This window comes from Colias croceus, chromosome 18 (assembly GCF_905220415.1).
Source record: "Colias croceus chromosome 18, ilColCroc2.1".
Taxonomy (NCBI): Eukaryota; Metazoa; Arthropoda; class Insecta; order Lepidoptera; family Pieridae; genus Colias; species Colias croceus.
In genome coordinates, this window is record NC_059554.1 from 507,678 (window position 1) to 525,913 (window position 18,236).

Below are 18,236 nucleotides of genomic sequence, written 5' to 3' on the forward strand. Positions count from 1 at the left end.
ACGGACCATTCATGGTCATCATTATTTGTTACATTCACTCTTTTGGCTTGATGGTCATCATAAAGAGACGCTTTCGATGTGAAAGTACAATTTTATTGTGCTCCGTAACGTCATCTTGAATTACAAGAAATGATGACACTGGTGTCCATATCGCATATGAACATTGAGGAAAAAACGAAGCTTCATGTAATAATTTTATACGCGAAGTTTTATATATGAAAATAAATGTTGGAAAAACATTGTTATAAAAACAAACTAAATATCTGGACTCGACTCGACTGTAACATAAAATAAAAAGACTGTTAGTCCTGTCGACAGCTGACAATTTCCATCCCTTTAATTAAACCTCTGCAAAGTTCACGAAAGAAGAGACTAAATAGCACGATGAAAGGTAATCGGAAACGCAGTTTAACATTTTGTTTAAAAATTGCTCCACAACGCCTTCGCAAGGCTAAGTAACAAGCAATATCAGTTATCATCTAATGCTCCTGCCCACTCTGCTCAAACGTTCGTAACTCGACCGCGATATGTTACAAACGATTAGAGCTTAAACGCGTCGGGGGCGGAACAGGTTGCAATCTTCCAATCGCGGCTCAAGGCGACTCCATCGTGCACATGTGATGTCACCTAGATATAAATAGCTCTCTGTTTATAAATTTAAACTCTAGACTGAATGTTTGGGGCTATATTGGTCCGCCTCCATCACACGGTCGCCATGTGATTTTTCGTCAACGGTAAATATCATGGGTGACATTCTTAGTCACAGCTGAGATGTAAATGTCAAAGAAGTCACCCATTTTGTTCGTTATTTTGTCTGTGATTAAAGACATATTTATCTAATTCATTGCTAAATTAGCCAATCGCGACAATTTTATTAAAATTTACTCGAATAAATCAACGTCCAAAGTAAAAGCGAGAGTATGAAAGCTCGTTAAACCTAACATAAAACTAATGAATTACGAAATATGTTTTTGTTGTTAGCTACAAATCTGTGTCACTGAAATATTCAACACATTCTCAGATTAGTTCCATCAGCTGTAATGTCGTTTGAAAATACATCATTTTTGTATCACTCTCGTCCAAAAGTTGGCGTGCTCAGTGGCCTTGACCTAAAAATAGCAGAACATTCATCTTGACACCCTGACACAGTCTAATGGGACACTTCTTTCGTCGCATCCATTGTCGTGTCGCATAGATCTTATGTCCCATGACTTAGAGACGCTAGCTAGTCCTGACTCGATTCGTTACGTAACTGTCGACAAATCGTCGCCGACTGCGCAAATTACTCTACCAATTGTTATGTTTTACGATTCGTTTGCTGCAATTAAATTTTGCATTAGTTACATTTTGTTTACTGTTCCACGCTGGCCCACTTAACTTTTATTGCCGTGCTTTGCCCCGTTTCAATTATGAATGATTTTTCAGATCAATGACGTCAGCGTTCTATTAGCCTTTGCCGTAGTTTTTATGGCTGCTTTATTAAATAAAAGCGAAATTGAAGTGCACTTTAGTTGATGCATAGATCGGTATTATTAAGAATGTGATTGCAAAATAATCGTGATTCGTGATAACTAGTCACAATGTGCGAGAGATTGTAAAAACGTGTCCGGTTTTAAAACATTGTTCCTGCATACATATAAATTAGATATAGGTATAAAAGTATTGAAAAGTATTAAAGTTATTGATGATAATGGAATCTTAATTTAAACAATAAATCTTCTTAAATATGAAGATGCAATTATGGTCGAAGAAATAGATTTCCAAACCGAATAATATATACTAAACGAGCTGACATTTGTGCATTTGTTACACACGAACGAAGTGCAACAATAAGTCAATAGCGTGTATAATTGGATAATACAGGTAATCTCTATGCCGTGCGACCTTGCCGCGGCATTGTGTTGCACATATTAGCCGTACACGACACAAGTCGGTCGCGGCCGCATGTCCTGCACCCGTCAGCGCTACTCCCCCATTCGTCCGGTTAATAACTTCGTTACAATGCGCTTAGACTTCTTCATCACGTTTGCCCCAACGTTCTAACTGACGCTAACTCGACACATCGTCACCTGCACATAAGATTCTTGGTTTCTGGCCCACTGTGCTCAATTGCGGCACCGTTGGAGTGGTACCAAATGTTAATGACCCGGTTACAAGCGAATATGAGCGCTAAAATTATCACATAAATCTCAAAGTTGCTCAGCGGGTCCCAAGGTCAAGGGAGCCAGACCGGTTTTGCGCGTACGCCTAGAGTTGCATAATTTGTTGCAGCTCGTACGGGTTGAAGACGAAATTGATATCGATGAGATTTAGAATACTGGTTTTCCGAGGAATTCGACGTTTCCTTGACTCGTGTTGTGAAACTTTTTATGTACAATTTACATTTATAAGTTTTGTATTCGGTACGAGGTTTCGTGCGGTTGAAGAAATAGACACAAAATATAATGTGGTACTTGGTACTTGAGGTTCTTTTCGATTTAAAAGATTACGAATACGAATATGGCATGAAATTAAGTACATTGTTATTTTGTTTTTTGGCACGAGGTAAAATATTGCTATAAAATTACTTAAGTTAAGCGTAAATAAAATAGATAACAATATTATATTCAACCTTAGCTAAGTACATAGTAAGGTTTCCTGTGTGCATAAGTTTTAAACAAATAACTTGTTAAGACTTATTGATAAATGTAACGTTTAAGAATATTTTATTGAAGTGAAAACTTCTTTAGCGGCGTTGGGTATAAAATCTTAAACTCGCGTCAGGACACGTGGCCTGATCGAAAGAGCGTAAGACGGACTTTTAAAGTGAAACTTTTATTACATCGTCTCAAACTTTTTGCTCTGTGTAGCGCATGTCGCGTGACGCACGATACGTACGATAATTATCGTACAAATACGATAATTTTGTGCCTAAGTTTCACTTTTACCGTGGTTTCATAAAACCACACAACATTTTTTTTTTTTAAGCCCTTATATTCCATGCGTAAGACGGATACCATTCCAAAATATCAAACATGCTGAACGTTAATAATCAAGTTTTCACTTCTGCCGGCACTCCCGGAGTGCAACCCGTCTTTTTTATTTTGTTCTACTACGAGTATTCCACTTGAATCACAGGTTTAACAAGTGATAACTGCGTTAAAAACAACCGACTTCAAACTTGCACTTGCAAAATTTACAAATACCTACAGACAAAAATGGTCATAAAATATAAACTACTGGGCCTATCCGAATAAAATTTTTATGGGACCAATTCGACACCATCCCGCATCGAACAAAAAAAGAATCACGTAAATCGGTTCAGAAACCTCGGAGTATACAAAAAAAAAAAAAAAAAAAAAAAAGAAAATATACCGGCCGAATTGATAACCTCCTCCTTTTTTTTGAAGTCGGTTAAAAATTGCGAAATTCACGTCGCTTAGCATAAAAACTCCGATGTAATCCCTGATCGTTCAGCCTTTACTATTTTCTATGTTAATATCCACTATTTAAACAAAATCCTAGTAATCTAAAGATAAATCAACACGGATTAATTTGTCCGTGCGATGTCGACACGTAGCGTCGAGATCACGCAAATACGCTTCTAATGTGTCTATTAGCGAGCCGAGCTATCGAGCGCTTTGCGTTGATTCCAACTGCATTGTTCATTATCATCGCTTGTGCTTTGACACACGACTGGATCTAACGGATACCTAATTTGACACGATCATCTGGTTCTGTAATATGTACGTTTATCGTGATATCGTTATTATTGGAATTAAGATGCTTCAGTTTGGAGCCTATCGTGTACTAGCTGTGCTCGGCGGTTTTACCCTCATTGCTCCGCTCCTGTTGGTCTTAGCGAAATTATATATAGCCTATAGCCCATTTATCGAGAAAGGCTATAGCTTTTAGCCTTTCTCGATAAATGGGCTATCTTAAGCTGGGTATCGACTTCGCGCTCCTGGCGCGCGCGCCATGAATGACCGCGCCGAGAGTGCGTTCCGCGGAGCGCGTTCCAAATAATTGAAGTATATCAACTAAGCGCGCCTGGCGCGCGTGGCAACCGTTCCAGTGTTTGACCGTTCATCATGGAAGCTAGTCGTGTACGAGCAGCAGCAGCTTTTGTAATTATACACAACATAATAAGAAAGAAAAAACAGAAACGAAAAGTGCGTTGGTGGATAAAAGAGCTGTACGGAAAAAGAATGCAGTATGGAGTGACACTTATAAGAGATATGCAGTTCGAAGTGATAGAAGACACAATAAAAAACTTCACTTCACTTTGGTTATCCATAATTATTACTCGGAGCGCAACAAACACAATAAATACGACAAACCCGTCTCCATTGGCGCGCGCGCCACGATTGATGCGCGGTAAAAAACCGACACCCTACGGAACGGACCGCTCCGCGTTCGATCGCTCCAACGAACATTTTGGCGCGCGTTCCAAACTGGTATCCATTTCACGCGGCTGGAGCGCGCGCCAATGTTCGATCTCTTGGAGCGCGAAGTCGATACTCACCTTTACACGAACGTAATTTTTCAAGTCGGACCAGTAGTTTCCGAGATTAGCACGTTCGAAAAAACAAACAAACTTTTCAGCTTTATAATATTAGTATAGAACTATAGATGGTAGGTTACAATTGTCCCAACTTTGGAATATACGTGGGTACTGGTTTGGAAACAATTAAACCGGAATTATTTACGACCATACTGGTTTAGTTCATTATTATAGTGGAACTACGAATAACGATAAATATATAATATTTTATGAATTTTAGGGTTCGCTGATACGATCTAACAAATTTACGACTGGAGAATATTTGGCGATGCGTGAATGTGTACGAATGTAATGATATAGGTAATTTGCTTGTATAAATGTTAATGGGTGCGGTTACAAGTGTAATTATAGGTGGGTTGTGGAGGAAATTGAAATGCCGCAAACTGCTGGAGTTTGTTGAAGGGCTCTGACCCCGAGGTCGAGAATTTGAAACGCTTAACGAATAGTTTACGATAAGGATATTATTAGGCATTTTAATTAATGGTCAGAGAGACAGATAAGCAATGTAAACAAACTGCGGCTTATTTATAACTGGCAACATTCTAGGAACATTTTAGAGGATATATTTAATCTGGGACAGTTCTTTTGAGACACTTTTAAGATTATAAATCTGTTTCTCAAGCTATGACGATGGGAAGATAAATCAGTATTGATACTAATTGCTATTAACAAAAACAAGACGGTCGAGGTTTTGCGCTGACTAAGGGATAAGCCTAGCTGAGCAGCGGATGGGCTTTTAGCGTAATTTCACCCACACGCCCGAATTAACTTGTGAAATGTTGGCAGAATTATCTGTTTGGCGTTTACTGAGTGGCCTGGGTAAGATAAGAAGACAAACACGTACGTACGACACGTACGACAACAAATACGTACGTGTACGTACGTCTTTAGAGACGGCGACTTCGCTCATTTTCTTTATAATTATTTTCGTTGTTCTTTTAATTGAAGTTACGAACATAACAATAAATTATAGTAAAAAAGGAGATGGATACGTTAACTTAAATCTAAAATTGTTTGTGGCATAAAATTTATGCCTTGATTAAAAAACTTTACGGGCTACAATTAAACCCATATAAATTAGAAATTTCCTCAGCTTTTCACCGCAAATTAATATTTCCCTTTATAATGTTTCAAACAACCTCAGAATTTACAAGAAGCCCATGTCAAAAGAATTGTAGGCACTCTAACAAAGGTCATTTGACCGAACGGCTCTGACCTCGAAATGGAAAAATTTAAAACGTTCCGGCTATGTTTCTTGTTCTCTTTGATGAAAACTCAAAGGGCATTTTCTATTTTCCAGTTATTTGCGGACTGTACGGACGATTTGAGAGAAAAAATCTAACCATGGTTATAAAATGTTGCATTTAATTTGCAGATTCTCTCAAGTCACATAATACTTAATAGTAGCTAACGCTACTTACGTACACAAAATAAAAAAAATGTGTGCGTGTACCTAGTGTACACACGTAAGAAGTGAAATACGTCGAATCACGCGTGGTAGGGATAAGAAAAAGATGGCGCGTAACGGAAAAATGTCACGCGTAACGGAATAATGTTACACTAAATTTTTTTCCAACCCCGATAAAGAAGTTTTACTTCAATAAAATGAACTTTTCTTGCAAATCTAAAAATATATTGGTTAGTTTAAAGAACTTAGGTTTTATTGTTTAAAAATATATCAAGAACTAGCAGTCCGCCCCGGCTTCGCCCGTGGTACATATTTCGCAATAAAAAGTAGCCTATGTCCTTTCTCGGGTATCAAAATATCTCCATACCAAATTTCATGCAAATTGGTTCAGTAGTTTAGGCGTGATTGAGTAACAGACAGACAGAGTTACTTTCGCATTTATAATATTAGTATGGATTGTTTCCAAAATGAAAATGGTTAATTATGATAATAGCCACTATCAAATTCAAATCAATGCTAATTAATACGAAGTTCCCAAACTTACCTAGTTTTAAAGTAAATAATTCAGACTATTGTTTTTGTAATAATTGTAAGATCGTTTGCAAATGGGCTTTAGAGTTTAAGGAGGAAGTGTATCGTTCGACCTCTCGATGTAAAGACGCCATTAACTCATTTAAGTACTCTTTTATTGGACCGTTTATGTACGTAACGTGACTTTTATTTTATAATGCCGCTCAATTATGTGATAAATCGAAAATGATTTATTGGCAGTTACTTGTTATCAGCGGTCGATACAACAAACATGAATTTCCATACGAACTTTTCAAGATTTTTGAAGAGAAACACTTCACTTCTGTAACGTGTGCGAGGTACACACGCTCTTTTTTTTGTTTTTGTACTTTTACTTAATACTGAACATTATTAGCAGATATACCACTATTATAGACATTAACACTTTATAAAAGTAAAAATACTGCACTAGGCTATTGGCTAAATTTTAAATATTGTAATTTTGCTATCCTTAGTCCTTACTTACGAAAGTAGAAATACCTAAGAAAATAAACAATACAAGAAGAGAAGTTGAATCTTGAAACGAATGGCGAGTAAAATAAATTATTGTATAATTTCCAAAAGAGCATTTGCACAACGTTTATTACCCAAAAATATTAAAATCCAAAGAAATACACTTATACCATCTATCGCCTGTCCACAACACCGTGACAACGATCACACACATGCTTGAAGGTGAATTACACTCGTGTCTGACGGAGCGTTACGTTACGTTACCGTGACGTGACGTTACGTTACGTGATGTAACACGACAGGTTCAAGAATACGTGCCGCATCATGGACGTAAGACAATGGTGGAGATGATGGAGCGTTGGTGGTGTTTTGCAAGGTGGTGTTAAACATTGTGAATTAGGGTTGCCTGGTAGAGATCAATACCTAGCGATAAGGCTGCCTTTTGGTATCGTTTAAGTTTTAGACTTTTGTACGCCATTACTTTATGTATATCAAGTGATAATCGCGTAAAAGTTTTCACTTCAATCAACAAGCTTTCCAATATATCTTCTACGAATATAATCTAGCGAATTTATAGGTCCGTATTAAGTTGTCAGGTCGACTAATAAACTATAAATATTTATTTCATATCATATAATATGATATTGGTACAGAATTATACGTTCACGTGTGCCTATCACAAGTTTAAATCGAAATTATAAGTCCCTAAGCTATGCAGTTATAATATCTAGATTTTAAACGCACCTGCCGTGTCAGCGGTAATTTGTTTGGTAATCAAATATTTTTAATAGCTTAGGTTAGGGTTTTACACTATCTATGGAAAGTAAAGGGAATGAGGTTCAATTACAAAAATACTAGGCATAACTAATGTTCGATTGTTGCCATTTTTGCGACTCGACTCGACTCGCGATGATTTTTATTAATATTTTTGATAAATTCATTTTTTTCCTTTTATTATTACTACTCTACATAATACAACAGTCTTATATCATTTTTATCCACTCACTAACATATCAAAAAACACATTAAATAAACATTTTCAGAATTCCGCCAACATTTCGTGAAATATCAAGCCGGTCGCGGTACCGCTTACGGTCTCGAGTGATTTTTAAGTGATATTAACTTCGATTCCGGTACTCGCCCGGTACGAACGCAATCCACGGCGAAGCGTGACTCTAATGTGAACGATAAATATTGTTTATGCTCATATAACATGCGATGGTTTTCATCCCATATTTTTGCAATGATTCATGGCTTAGTATTGATAAGAATGTACATATTGTATATTGATGTGAACATATTAATTGTATAATGTATGCGAATCTTGCCCATAACTTTATTTCCAATTGGCCACAATTAACACACAGTATAAATAAAAATCTATAATAGTGTAAACATATTTTTATAGTCTACCGTCTTCAGATATCCGTGAATTATTTTCTTGTGACGAAGTAATAACAATCTATACCTAATCATTTGAATATTATGTTAAACATAAAATATATCAATGCTTAAACTTACAATTTTTCTACCCGCATAAAGTATCTACAACACAAGAGATAAATTATCCTAATCGTCAACTAAAACTAAACGTGTTCCACCTTCCAGGCACAACAGAACGCGCGTGCCTGATCACCGGCTCCGTGGACGGCATCATGGTGGTGCTGGACTTCATCATGGACAAGATCAAGGAGAAGCCAGAGCTGGTGAAGCCGTTCCCGGACGGAGTGGACGCGAAGATGCCGCAGGATAGGGACAAGCAGGTCAGTGTGACCAGGATATAGTAGGTATAAATGTGATGGACATTGTCAAGAAGTTAGGTTGAGTGTGGTCTAAATGGCACTTTATTTCATATTATATAGGAGAATTGACTGATTGAATTATGCACAGACCAGACTTAAGTAGTCAGATTTATTGAGAAATAACTATGATTAGGATATTCTAGTAATAGGGTAAAATGTCTATAATGTTTTGAAAGAACATGAAATATATTTCGAAGGCGCAGTATTTGTTCTGCCAAATTATGAATCGCAAATTCATACAAACCCTACAAACCCTATTATGGCCATCCTCAAGTAAGGCATTTTTTGTTGCAACCGTTCTACCGTTATCTCCTTTTCAATCATAAAGAAGCTCAATTGATGGAATCAATATATCATACAGGACTAAAGAAATTACGATTCATGTCCTCCATAACCAATATTACTAATGTTATTAAATGTAAGTATGTACACATTCGCATCAGATCACCGCGACCGGTGTAATGTTAATCGAATTATCTGAACCTCGCATTTGCATAATGCGCCCGGGATTACCAATGTACATCCGATGTACCACGCTCGTAATGCCTGTTAGATGACGGTAAATACACGGGTAATACGGGGGTTAAATGGACCGAAATGTTATCGTTTTGATATGGAAGAAAAATAAATTATGCAAAATAGGAAATTGTGAACGTATGTCTTAGTCTTTTTATATTGTGTATCTCAGTTATCTCTTACCTTTGAACAACTAATGCCTTTTTTATGATACACCTAAAATTTTTATTACTTAGCTACAAGAAAAGTACAAGGTACATAGTTTTCTCAAAAGTATCAATTTATATTATATGTGTCAATGGTAAATAATTCAGTACAATAAAACTAAAATGTGTAGAACTCAATCAATTTAGACTTAAAGATCCTTTGGACTCTATTATCGCTTGCGAGCGGAAGTTTAGTAAGATATGAATGAATACTGAATAAAAAATAAATGGAAAAATTAGTCACGGGCACAACCATGGAAAAAATAGTTTCATATGTAGTTACATAATTTATGCATTTAATTATTATAAAGAACACTTTTTTTGTGATGTATCGTTGTGAAGATGAATTGTAAGTTAACGGTATGAACTACTGAATAGCATTGGCCTTCTAATATCCATATATAATATGATACTTTCACATTAAATGCCATGTTATCAAGTTGCGACGATTTGTCGCTCGGTTACGACGGGGAGTGTGAGGTTCAAGTTCCATTTTATCGTAGCATACATTAAAAATAAATAGATAGTATTGTCTATATTATAGATAGTGTAAAAAACACTATGTTATCAGTTTTAGGCCCAGATTCACAATCGTGACTTTACTTTATAGCAAAAGAGTCTTCACAAAGTAAACTTTGTATGACCGAAGTTTACTTTATATAATATATTTAATTTCAGAGACAATTTGCTTTGCTTGACTTTCCTTAGAAAAGTACGGCTCCAAAGTAAAGTACAGGGTAAGACGTGTAACTGTTACGTTATAGCTACGCATAATTTATTGTTTTTGAGAACATATTATTAAATTAAGTTATATTTCCATAAAAAGATATATATTAATAACATTATTATTTTCTATCAAAAATTAAATATTTAGAAAAAAAAAACCATTATGTAGGAAGATTATAGTAGAAATATCAAAAAACCGGTAGATACAGCAAAATTCGTCAGAAAAATATAATAATGTTATAAGACAAACGAAACGATGCAACGAATAACGATCAACACATCAACAAAAAAATGTCACTCAAATCGACATGATGTTTCGATCCAACCAATATACCCAACCATATTAAAATGTGTATCTGTTCTAGGAAATTGGTTTAAAATGAAGGCCTACATGATTTATACGCATAGTCATGTAAAGTTTACTTTGAGACCAAAGTCATGATTATCGGCTCCTTAGCCTTTACTAAGTAAAGTATAGTTTCTGGAAAGTAAAGATGAGCTTGACACGACTAAGAAATATATTTCTGGTTGAAAGTAGTCATTTCCATCAAAGTAAAGTTAAAGTGCGATCTATGAATCTCGGCCTTAGATCATTTGGTACAGTCAATTAGGAAGTAATTAAGGATATAATTGCTGAAGATGGGCACAAAATAAATACTAATTATTTCTATGGCACTTTAATGAAGATATTTATATGAGTTGCTCTCTTTCTCCCATACTAATATGGCAAAAAGGTTATGTTAATGTGGACTGCGTTATGCTTCGCCGCGGAAACCGCACTAAAGCGAGGCAGGCTCTATTAATGCCTAAATCAAACTACTCCCATTAGGCTTTGTTAATGGCTCTAATGTATAACCGACTTTTCATAAAGGGAGTTCTCTGTTAAGGTTAGTATTTCACTACGCTTAAATGGAATAGGTCAGCGCTATATACCAGTTTTCGCAATGACCTAGTTTTTGTGCATTTGAATTACAAATGGATCAGCCTAAAGCTTAACAAAAAAATAGACAGCCCAGTTTTGGCCCAGTTATTCTTTTATTTACGTAGATATTTAAAAACTAGCTAAGCATAAATATGAATGAATAATGTCACATTGTGCCCATCGCCGATCGCCCTTGGCAGTGGTTTATTTATTTTTACATGAACAATTGTTAATCTCTGCAAAGCCCTATGCATACTGACGCATGTCGTCACGTGGGAGCGCATGTGACGGCATAATGCTATTTGAAATACGCCGAGTTGTGGATCGAATGCATTGAAGGGCGTATGCAATTCATACTGAATTATGCAGTTGTTTAAAGCAATAGATTTCAGGTCAATTGTTGAACAGTTATTTGTAAATATGTACCAGATTTCTTTTTATATCGTGGAAGAGAAGTTTTTGACTAGTCTCTCTAAGAGAAAAATCTATATATTTTGCTTCGGATGTTTGTTTCGGACATACATCGGATATATATTATTAAATTGATGATAGATTGAACATATTATGTACATTGATTTCTTGGAAACTTTTTCCGACTTAAATTATGGAATTTGGGTAACTGCAAGCAAGTATTGTGATTCTAAACCTGTTTGGTTTAGTATCTCAATACTTTTAAAGACTTTAGTACTTTAGTGTTGGAATCGTAATGTATTGATTATACAAGCAGACATGTGGGCACGCGTTATCAGCTCTTATCAGTGCTGATAATGAGCTAACCGCGTAAATGAAATATGCTTTTAAATTATTACATTTGTTCTAATATAATCTTTTTATGTATGGTATCTGAACATTGAATGTGTGGCTTCGCTGTTCTATTGGTTAGTTATTCTATTAATAGGTGCAACTATGTTAGCTTCATAATTGTAATATTATTTAGACGATATTTTTACATAGCAACATGCTGTGCTAGTCCTGTATGAGAAAATGGACATTTAATTACTGTTTAAATGTTTATCGGTATAATTGTTTTCATTTCTTTGAAGTGACACTTCTTTAGCCGCGTTGAGGGTAAAATTTCAAGGTCGCGTCATAGCAATACCGTTACGTCATGGAGTATGTGACGATTTTGGAATCTTCGAATTTTGTCTAAGAAGTTTCACTTCTGATTTGTGTGCTCGGCACACACGCTCTTTATTATTTATTTTAAATGCATCTGTATTTAATCAAATATTACTTTACTCATTGTTTTATTGGCTGTTTACTTTGATTTATTTAGATAAGTTTTGATAGTGATCTAATGATTACGCAAAAATACCTTCACAGCATCGATATGTCAATGTTTAAAGGTGTGAATTATTAAATAATGTAGCAATAAACACACGACAGTAGATCGGCTGAAGGTTAGAGTCGAATGAAATCGATTGATCAATGCCAGACGAACAATATGACGCGAGGGAGTTGGATCTCTTGAGGATAGATGCGTTATTAGAATATGTTAGTGTATTAAAAGTTGACATGTTCTATGTATGTCTAATACTACTTACTTACATACTACTGTGGCGCTGAAACCCCGAAGTCGGTCTTGGCCTCCGAGACGAGATCTCTCCACTTTCTCCGGTCCTGAGCGGTCACTTGCCATTTGTCATTGGCTTGGAGCTTACTCAGGTCCCCTATGTATGTCTAATAGACTCATAGTTAATGTTTTCGAAGACAAACCTTTTTAAATAAATAAAATATAAATATTGATTGTGATCTTGTTCATATAGTTACCTACTATACAATTAGGGTGTAAACTCGTAACTGTTTAAGTGCATAGGTGACATTTGCATCTAATTTTAAAAAAATGCAGTACTTGTGTGATGTGTAAACAATACTAAACAAACAGATGGGCGCGTTTCATTTTTCCTATAAAATAATGATGAGATACGCCCAAATTTTCTGCTTTCAAAATTGACGAACTAATTACAATAGGTTCGTATAGATAATAACTATATGAAAAGAGCTTTCTTGCCATTTCTACAACAACTCTTACAAGGATCTCTTGAACGGACTCGCAAATTCAAATTATGATCGCAATAGTAGATTATTATATGAATTTGCCAGTCAGTTCAATTCAGGGCGTAAACTGTCTGGAAATAAGAGGTCATAATATGGCCCCAGTACAAATATGATGCAAATAACAAATCATTTTCATTCATTCATTCATTCATGGACTGGACACCGTTATGCAGTTTTGGTAAAGTTTATGTAGATAAAAGCTGTTATCAATGCCTCGATAGTGGACATTTGATACGCGTGTGTGTATTTTTGAAAATGTCATAGCATCGTGATATTTAAAACAGATGATGAAACCTTTTGAAGGTGAAATATATACAGAAAATAGGTTTTTGTTGAGATGAAGAAAAAAAAGGTACTTAAAATAGGTACTACTTTTAAAATTATATGTGGAGATAGTTTTGAGAGAAGAAAATAAATAAATACAAATAATATCTATTTTATGCAAAGAAATAAATACTTGAAAAAATAATGTTTTAAAATACCTATTTACCAAAACTGTAATTATATAAAGATAAAATAAATAATTATACTAACGTGCCGATGATAACACTGCATGTTTATTCTAGGAATAAATTAGATTATTAATGAGATTATTTATAGAACAGCCTCTTGTTGCTTCAGTTTTTAAAGAAATATATAAAAGGTTAGGTGCTTCAAGACGATTAGAGCTATCCCTAGACGAACATTTTACGAATACACACATAAAAATTAATTAAATCTTACTGTACAATCGTATAAAATAGAATGTTGAAACTTTGTAGAATCAATAAAACAACCTTTCGATTTGAAGTTTTTTATTAATGTAAAACATATACTTATTAATTGTACAGCAATTAAAATTATTTTACGTAAAAATGCTGATATAGCATATACACATACAAAATTATACTACACCTCTATCAACACTAGATTTATTTCTCCCAATATGTATTATAAACTCAGAAATAACCTATTTTTCCAAACAATAGCCGTAGCATATTAATAACACAGATTACGTTTTCAGCGCGTAATTTCACTATGTCGTGTCGAATCGACCTCGCCAACGATACTCGGTTAATTTGAGATATACAAATACATATAATATACTTTTTGTGCTCCGCGGTTTTATCCACATTGCTCCGCACCTATTGGTCCTTAACGTGATGATATATAGCCTTCTCGATAAATGGGCTAATCTTACACCGAAAGAATTTTTCAAATCGGACCAGTAGTTCCCGAGATTAGCGCATTCAAACAAACAAACAAACAAACTCTTCAGCTTTATAATATTAGTAAACATATAACACAGGACTGATTGTAGCCACGTTTTGTCAGTTTCTATGACCTTAATGACGTCACTGAAAGCTTTATTAATCTTCCTTAATGTACTAGGGTTTGTCCATTTATCCAGTTCATGGCCTAGGTATTATGTCGAAGGTTTCGCGTTTCAGTGGAAACATATTCATAATTGTTGTTGTGGCATTTTACAAAGAAGCCTATTGTGCTGTCTAATGAGAGATAAATGGGTTTTGTTTATAAAGTAGAACAATATGAATATGAGTATTTACGGCATTATAAATATTATCGAAGTCTAGAAAAACGACCTTTTTACAGAACCGATCACATACCCATAATACATAGTTTATCTAATTTTATTTCGCGTCAACCAACGATATCTTAAAAATACGATTAAATCAAATTGTCCTGATAAGGGGGTCTTTAGAAATATAAAAAAAAAAAATATGTTCTAGGTGAAATCTTTGTAAACACATGTTTGTTCAACATCAACAAAAATATACGTTTGTGCTTTGTACTGGTTACAAATTGACTTTACTGAAGTAATGAAAGAATCAATCAAATCATGGACAAAACGTTAATTCCAGGTCAAAATCCTAGTGCCGAACTCGACGGCCGGCATGATAATCGGCAAGGGGGGCAACTACATCAAGCAGATCAAAGAGCAGAGCGGCAGCTACGTGCAGATCTCGCAGAAGGCGAAGGAGCTGTCGCTGCAGGAGCGCTGCATCACTGTTGTGGGTGAGTGGCAGGAGTTTAAGGGCTGTGTTGGATTTTAGTTCCTTGGATTTATGTTTTTGGCAGAAAGTTGGAGTAGGAAGTCTGGCTCATGCAGGATTGGACAAGCGATTAGTTGAATATTAGGTTTTGGATCATTAAATCAAGTGATTGTGGTGTAGTTTGTATAATGTATATAGTTTGGGAACTGCTTCCATAGACACGATAAAAGATAAAGGTATATCTATAGTGGGCGTAAGTCGTTACATAATGTACATTTTATTATGGCATTAGCATTTTTTTTTCTTGTAAAGAAACCGTTTCTTAGTATGCTAATTCCTCCCATTTCCCGTCCACCAGGCGAGAAGGACAACAACAAGAAGGCGTGCCTGATGATCCTGCAGAAGGTGGTGGACGACCCGCAGTCGGGCTCGTGCCCGAACGTGTCGTACGCGGACGTGGCCGGGCCCGTCGCGAACTACAACCCGACCGGCTCGCCCTACGCCGTCGCCAGCTCTGAGGTGACCGAGGTGACACAGGGGCGCATTGGCTGGGGGGGCTAAATTGTTATATCACACACAAAACTCAAGACAAACACGTAAAAATGCAAGTTTTAGAAGTAATTTTGATGACGACATCACTTATTCAGACTCGATTGTTGTGGAAATTAACGGTCATAATTTTCAGTATTTTTTTTTACATTGCGATATTGTCGATAGTGACACTATATGTAGACTTATTTGTACGATAGATAATTATCGTACAAATAAGATAATTTTTAGTTAAATGTCTACATATAGTGTGAAAAAAAGTTTCACTTTTACCGTGGTTTCATGAAACCACACAACATTTTTTTAAACTAACTTTTATATTTGCACCCTTAATGTAAGATCATTTATCTTCTGATCAAAAACTAACAGAGCTCAAAGCTTGGGGGAGGCTTTTACCCGTACGGGGTCCATATAGAAACCTAACGAGTATTTAACTTTACTAAATTATATAAACTAGATTAGTACCTAAATTGTTCTACAATGTACTCAAACTGATTTTGTAACTAAAATTGTATATTTTTTATGGAACAAATAAAGCTTTATTTATTTATTTATTTATTTATTTATTGTCATTAAACAGTTAACAGACCTTTTCACACTGCATGTAATATACACATCAATGTACATAAAATAAAACATTATCATATTTGCAAGTATTTCAACATTTTTCGTTCAATTACATTCCACCCGATTTAACTTTCGCTAACTTTATCACACTCACACCATAATAACAAACTTCCATCTACCCTCACATTTATTACTTCTATATATCTGTATTTACAACAAGTCTATTGTTATTGCAGAGCCACGCGCTGGGCGGGGGGGTGGCAGGCGTGGGCGGGGTGGGCGGCGTGGGCGGGGTGGGCGGGGTGCTGGTGAACGGCAGCGGGCTGGGCGCGCTGTCGCTGCAGCTGTCGCTGGCGCCGCCCGGCACGCCGCCGCCCTCGCCGCTCACGCAGCACACGCTCGACCACATCAAGGTAGGACATTCTACACATACCCATGGCCCTGTCGCTGATGCGGCTTGACGGAACACAGTGGGGTTTTGGTCGGTAGGAATCCGACATAACCCACGGCCTCTTCCCCGGAGGCCGTGGGTATCTATGCAAGATTTCCCCACAAAAAAAAAAAAAAAAAAAAAAAAGGATCACACCAATGACCTATTATACTAGTAGACGCGGCATACGCCAACATCATTGCACTAAAAAACAGCGTATTTAATACATACCTACTTACTAACGCATTATCACCAATACAGTTGTTCTCTCTTTCACTCTCACGCACGAGACATAATACATGTCTCACTCATGTACTTCGTAATAACAACTGCCGATTAAAATATAAAAAGAACGTCCAGCCACAACGCTGAATGGTGCGTGACTAAGTGAAACTCGGGCACTTAGCTGAGTTTTTTCTTGCCAAAATAGAGAGCGGGTAACGTATCTAGCTCTTTTATATATCATAGGATCACACTAACTGTGTCCGCAGTTCTACCCGCTCCTGTTGCTCTTAGCGTGATGATATACAGAGTAATCGTTATGTGTGCACAGGCGATTATTCCGTAACTATTGCAGATAACAAAAAATTTTAAATTGATATCGAAAGTACTTTACCTAATGAGGAAAATGGCCGTAATAAATTTTTAAAAATAAAACGGGAAATATCACGTTTAGCGTTTTCAAAGAAAAACCCGCATAGTTCCCGTTCCCATGGGATTTTCGGGATAAAACCTATCCTATGTGTTAATCCAAGTTACCCTCTATGTGTGTGCTAAATTTCATTGTAATCGGTTAAATAGTATTTGTGTAAAAGAATAACAAACACACACACGCATCCTCACAAACTTTCGCATTTATAATATTAGTAGAATATCTTTCCTCGATAGATGTGCTATCTAACACGGAAAGAATTTTTCAAATCGGACCAGTAGTTCCTGAGATTAGCGCGTTCAAACAAACTCTTCTGTACATGTGTATTTTTGCAATGTTCAATTTAAATATAAGTAAGCTATCATTTGTTAAAAATAAACATGACCGCGTGCATTTCGCACACAAATTCACTTCACTATTATTCGATTTAATTGTATATATGTGTGTATCGCATACATATATACTTTATTTAATCACGTTTGTGTACAGGTGGCACTCCGCCAAGCGGGCTATTCCGAAGCGGGAATATCAGAAATCGGGGCAGCCCTATCGCTCCTAGTGAAGCACGGTGTACTAGGGCTGGCCCTACCACCCGCACTGCCGCACCCAGCACCACTGTCCGCAGCGTACTTCCCGCTGTCCGCGCAGGACTCGCCGGCGGTGTTCGGGCCGCTGTCGCAGGTGTCGCTCGGTGAGTGGACGCGCTGGCGTCACGTACACGACACTATACCTCGTGTGTTCATAAGTTTTGAGACGAACTTTGTAGTTAAAAAATAAGATAAAATATCACTGGCTGATAATTATTTATTTTTCCGATTTTGAATTTGGAATGTTTACTTT

At 36.3% G+C, this 18,236-nt stretch overlaps 1 protein-coding gene across 1 annotated transcript in view; it reads left to right on the forward strand.

Annotated features, from left to right (window-relative positions):
- LOC123699513 (RNA-binding protein Pasilla) overlaps positions 1-18,236 on the forward strand; it is a 54,841-nt gene that overhangs the window by 32,609 nt on the left and 3,996 nt on the right. Inside the window, exons 4-8 of the mRNA XM_045646477.1 lie at positions 8,583-8,737; positions 15,067-15,220; positions 15,557-15,726; positions 16,551-16,727; positions 17,886-18,087. Coding sequence (XP_045502433.1) covers positions 8,583-8,737; positions 15,067-15,220; positions 15,557-15,726; positions 16,551-16,727; positions 17,886-18,087 — 858 coding nt within the window. The remainder of the gene's footprint in view (positions 1-8,582; positions 8,738-15,066; positions 15,221-15,556; positions 15,727-16,550; positions 16,728-17,885; positions 18,088-18,236) is intronic.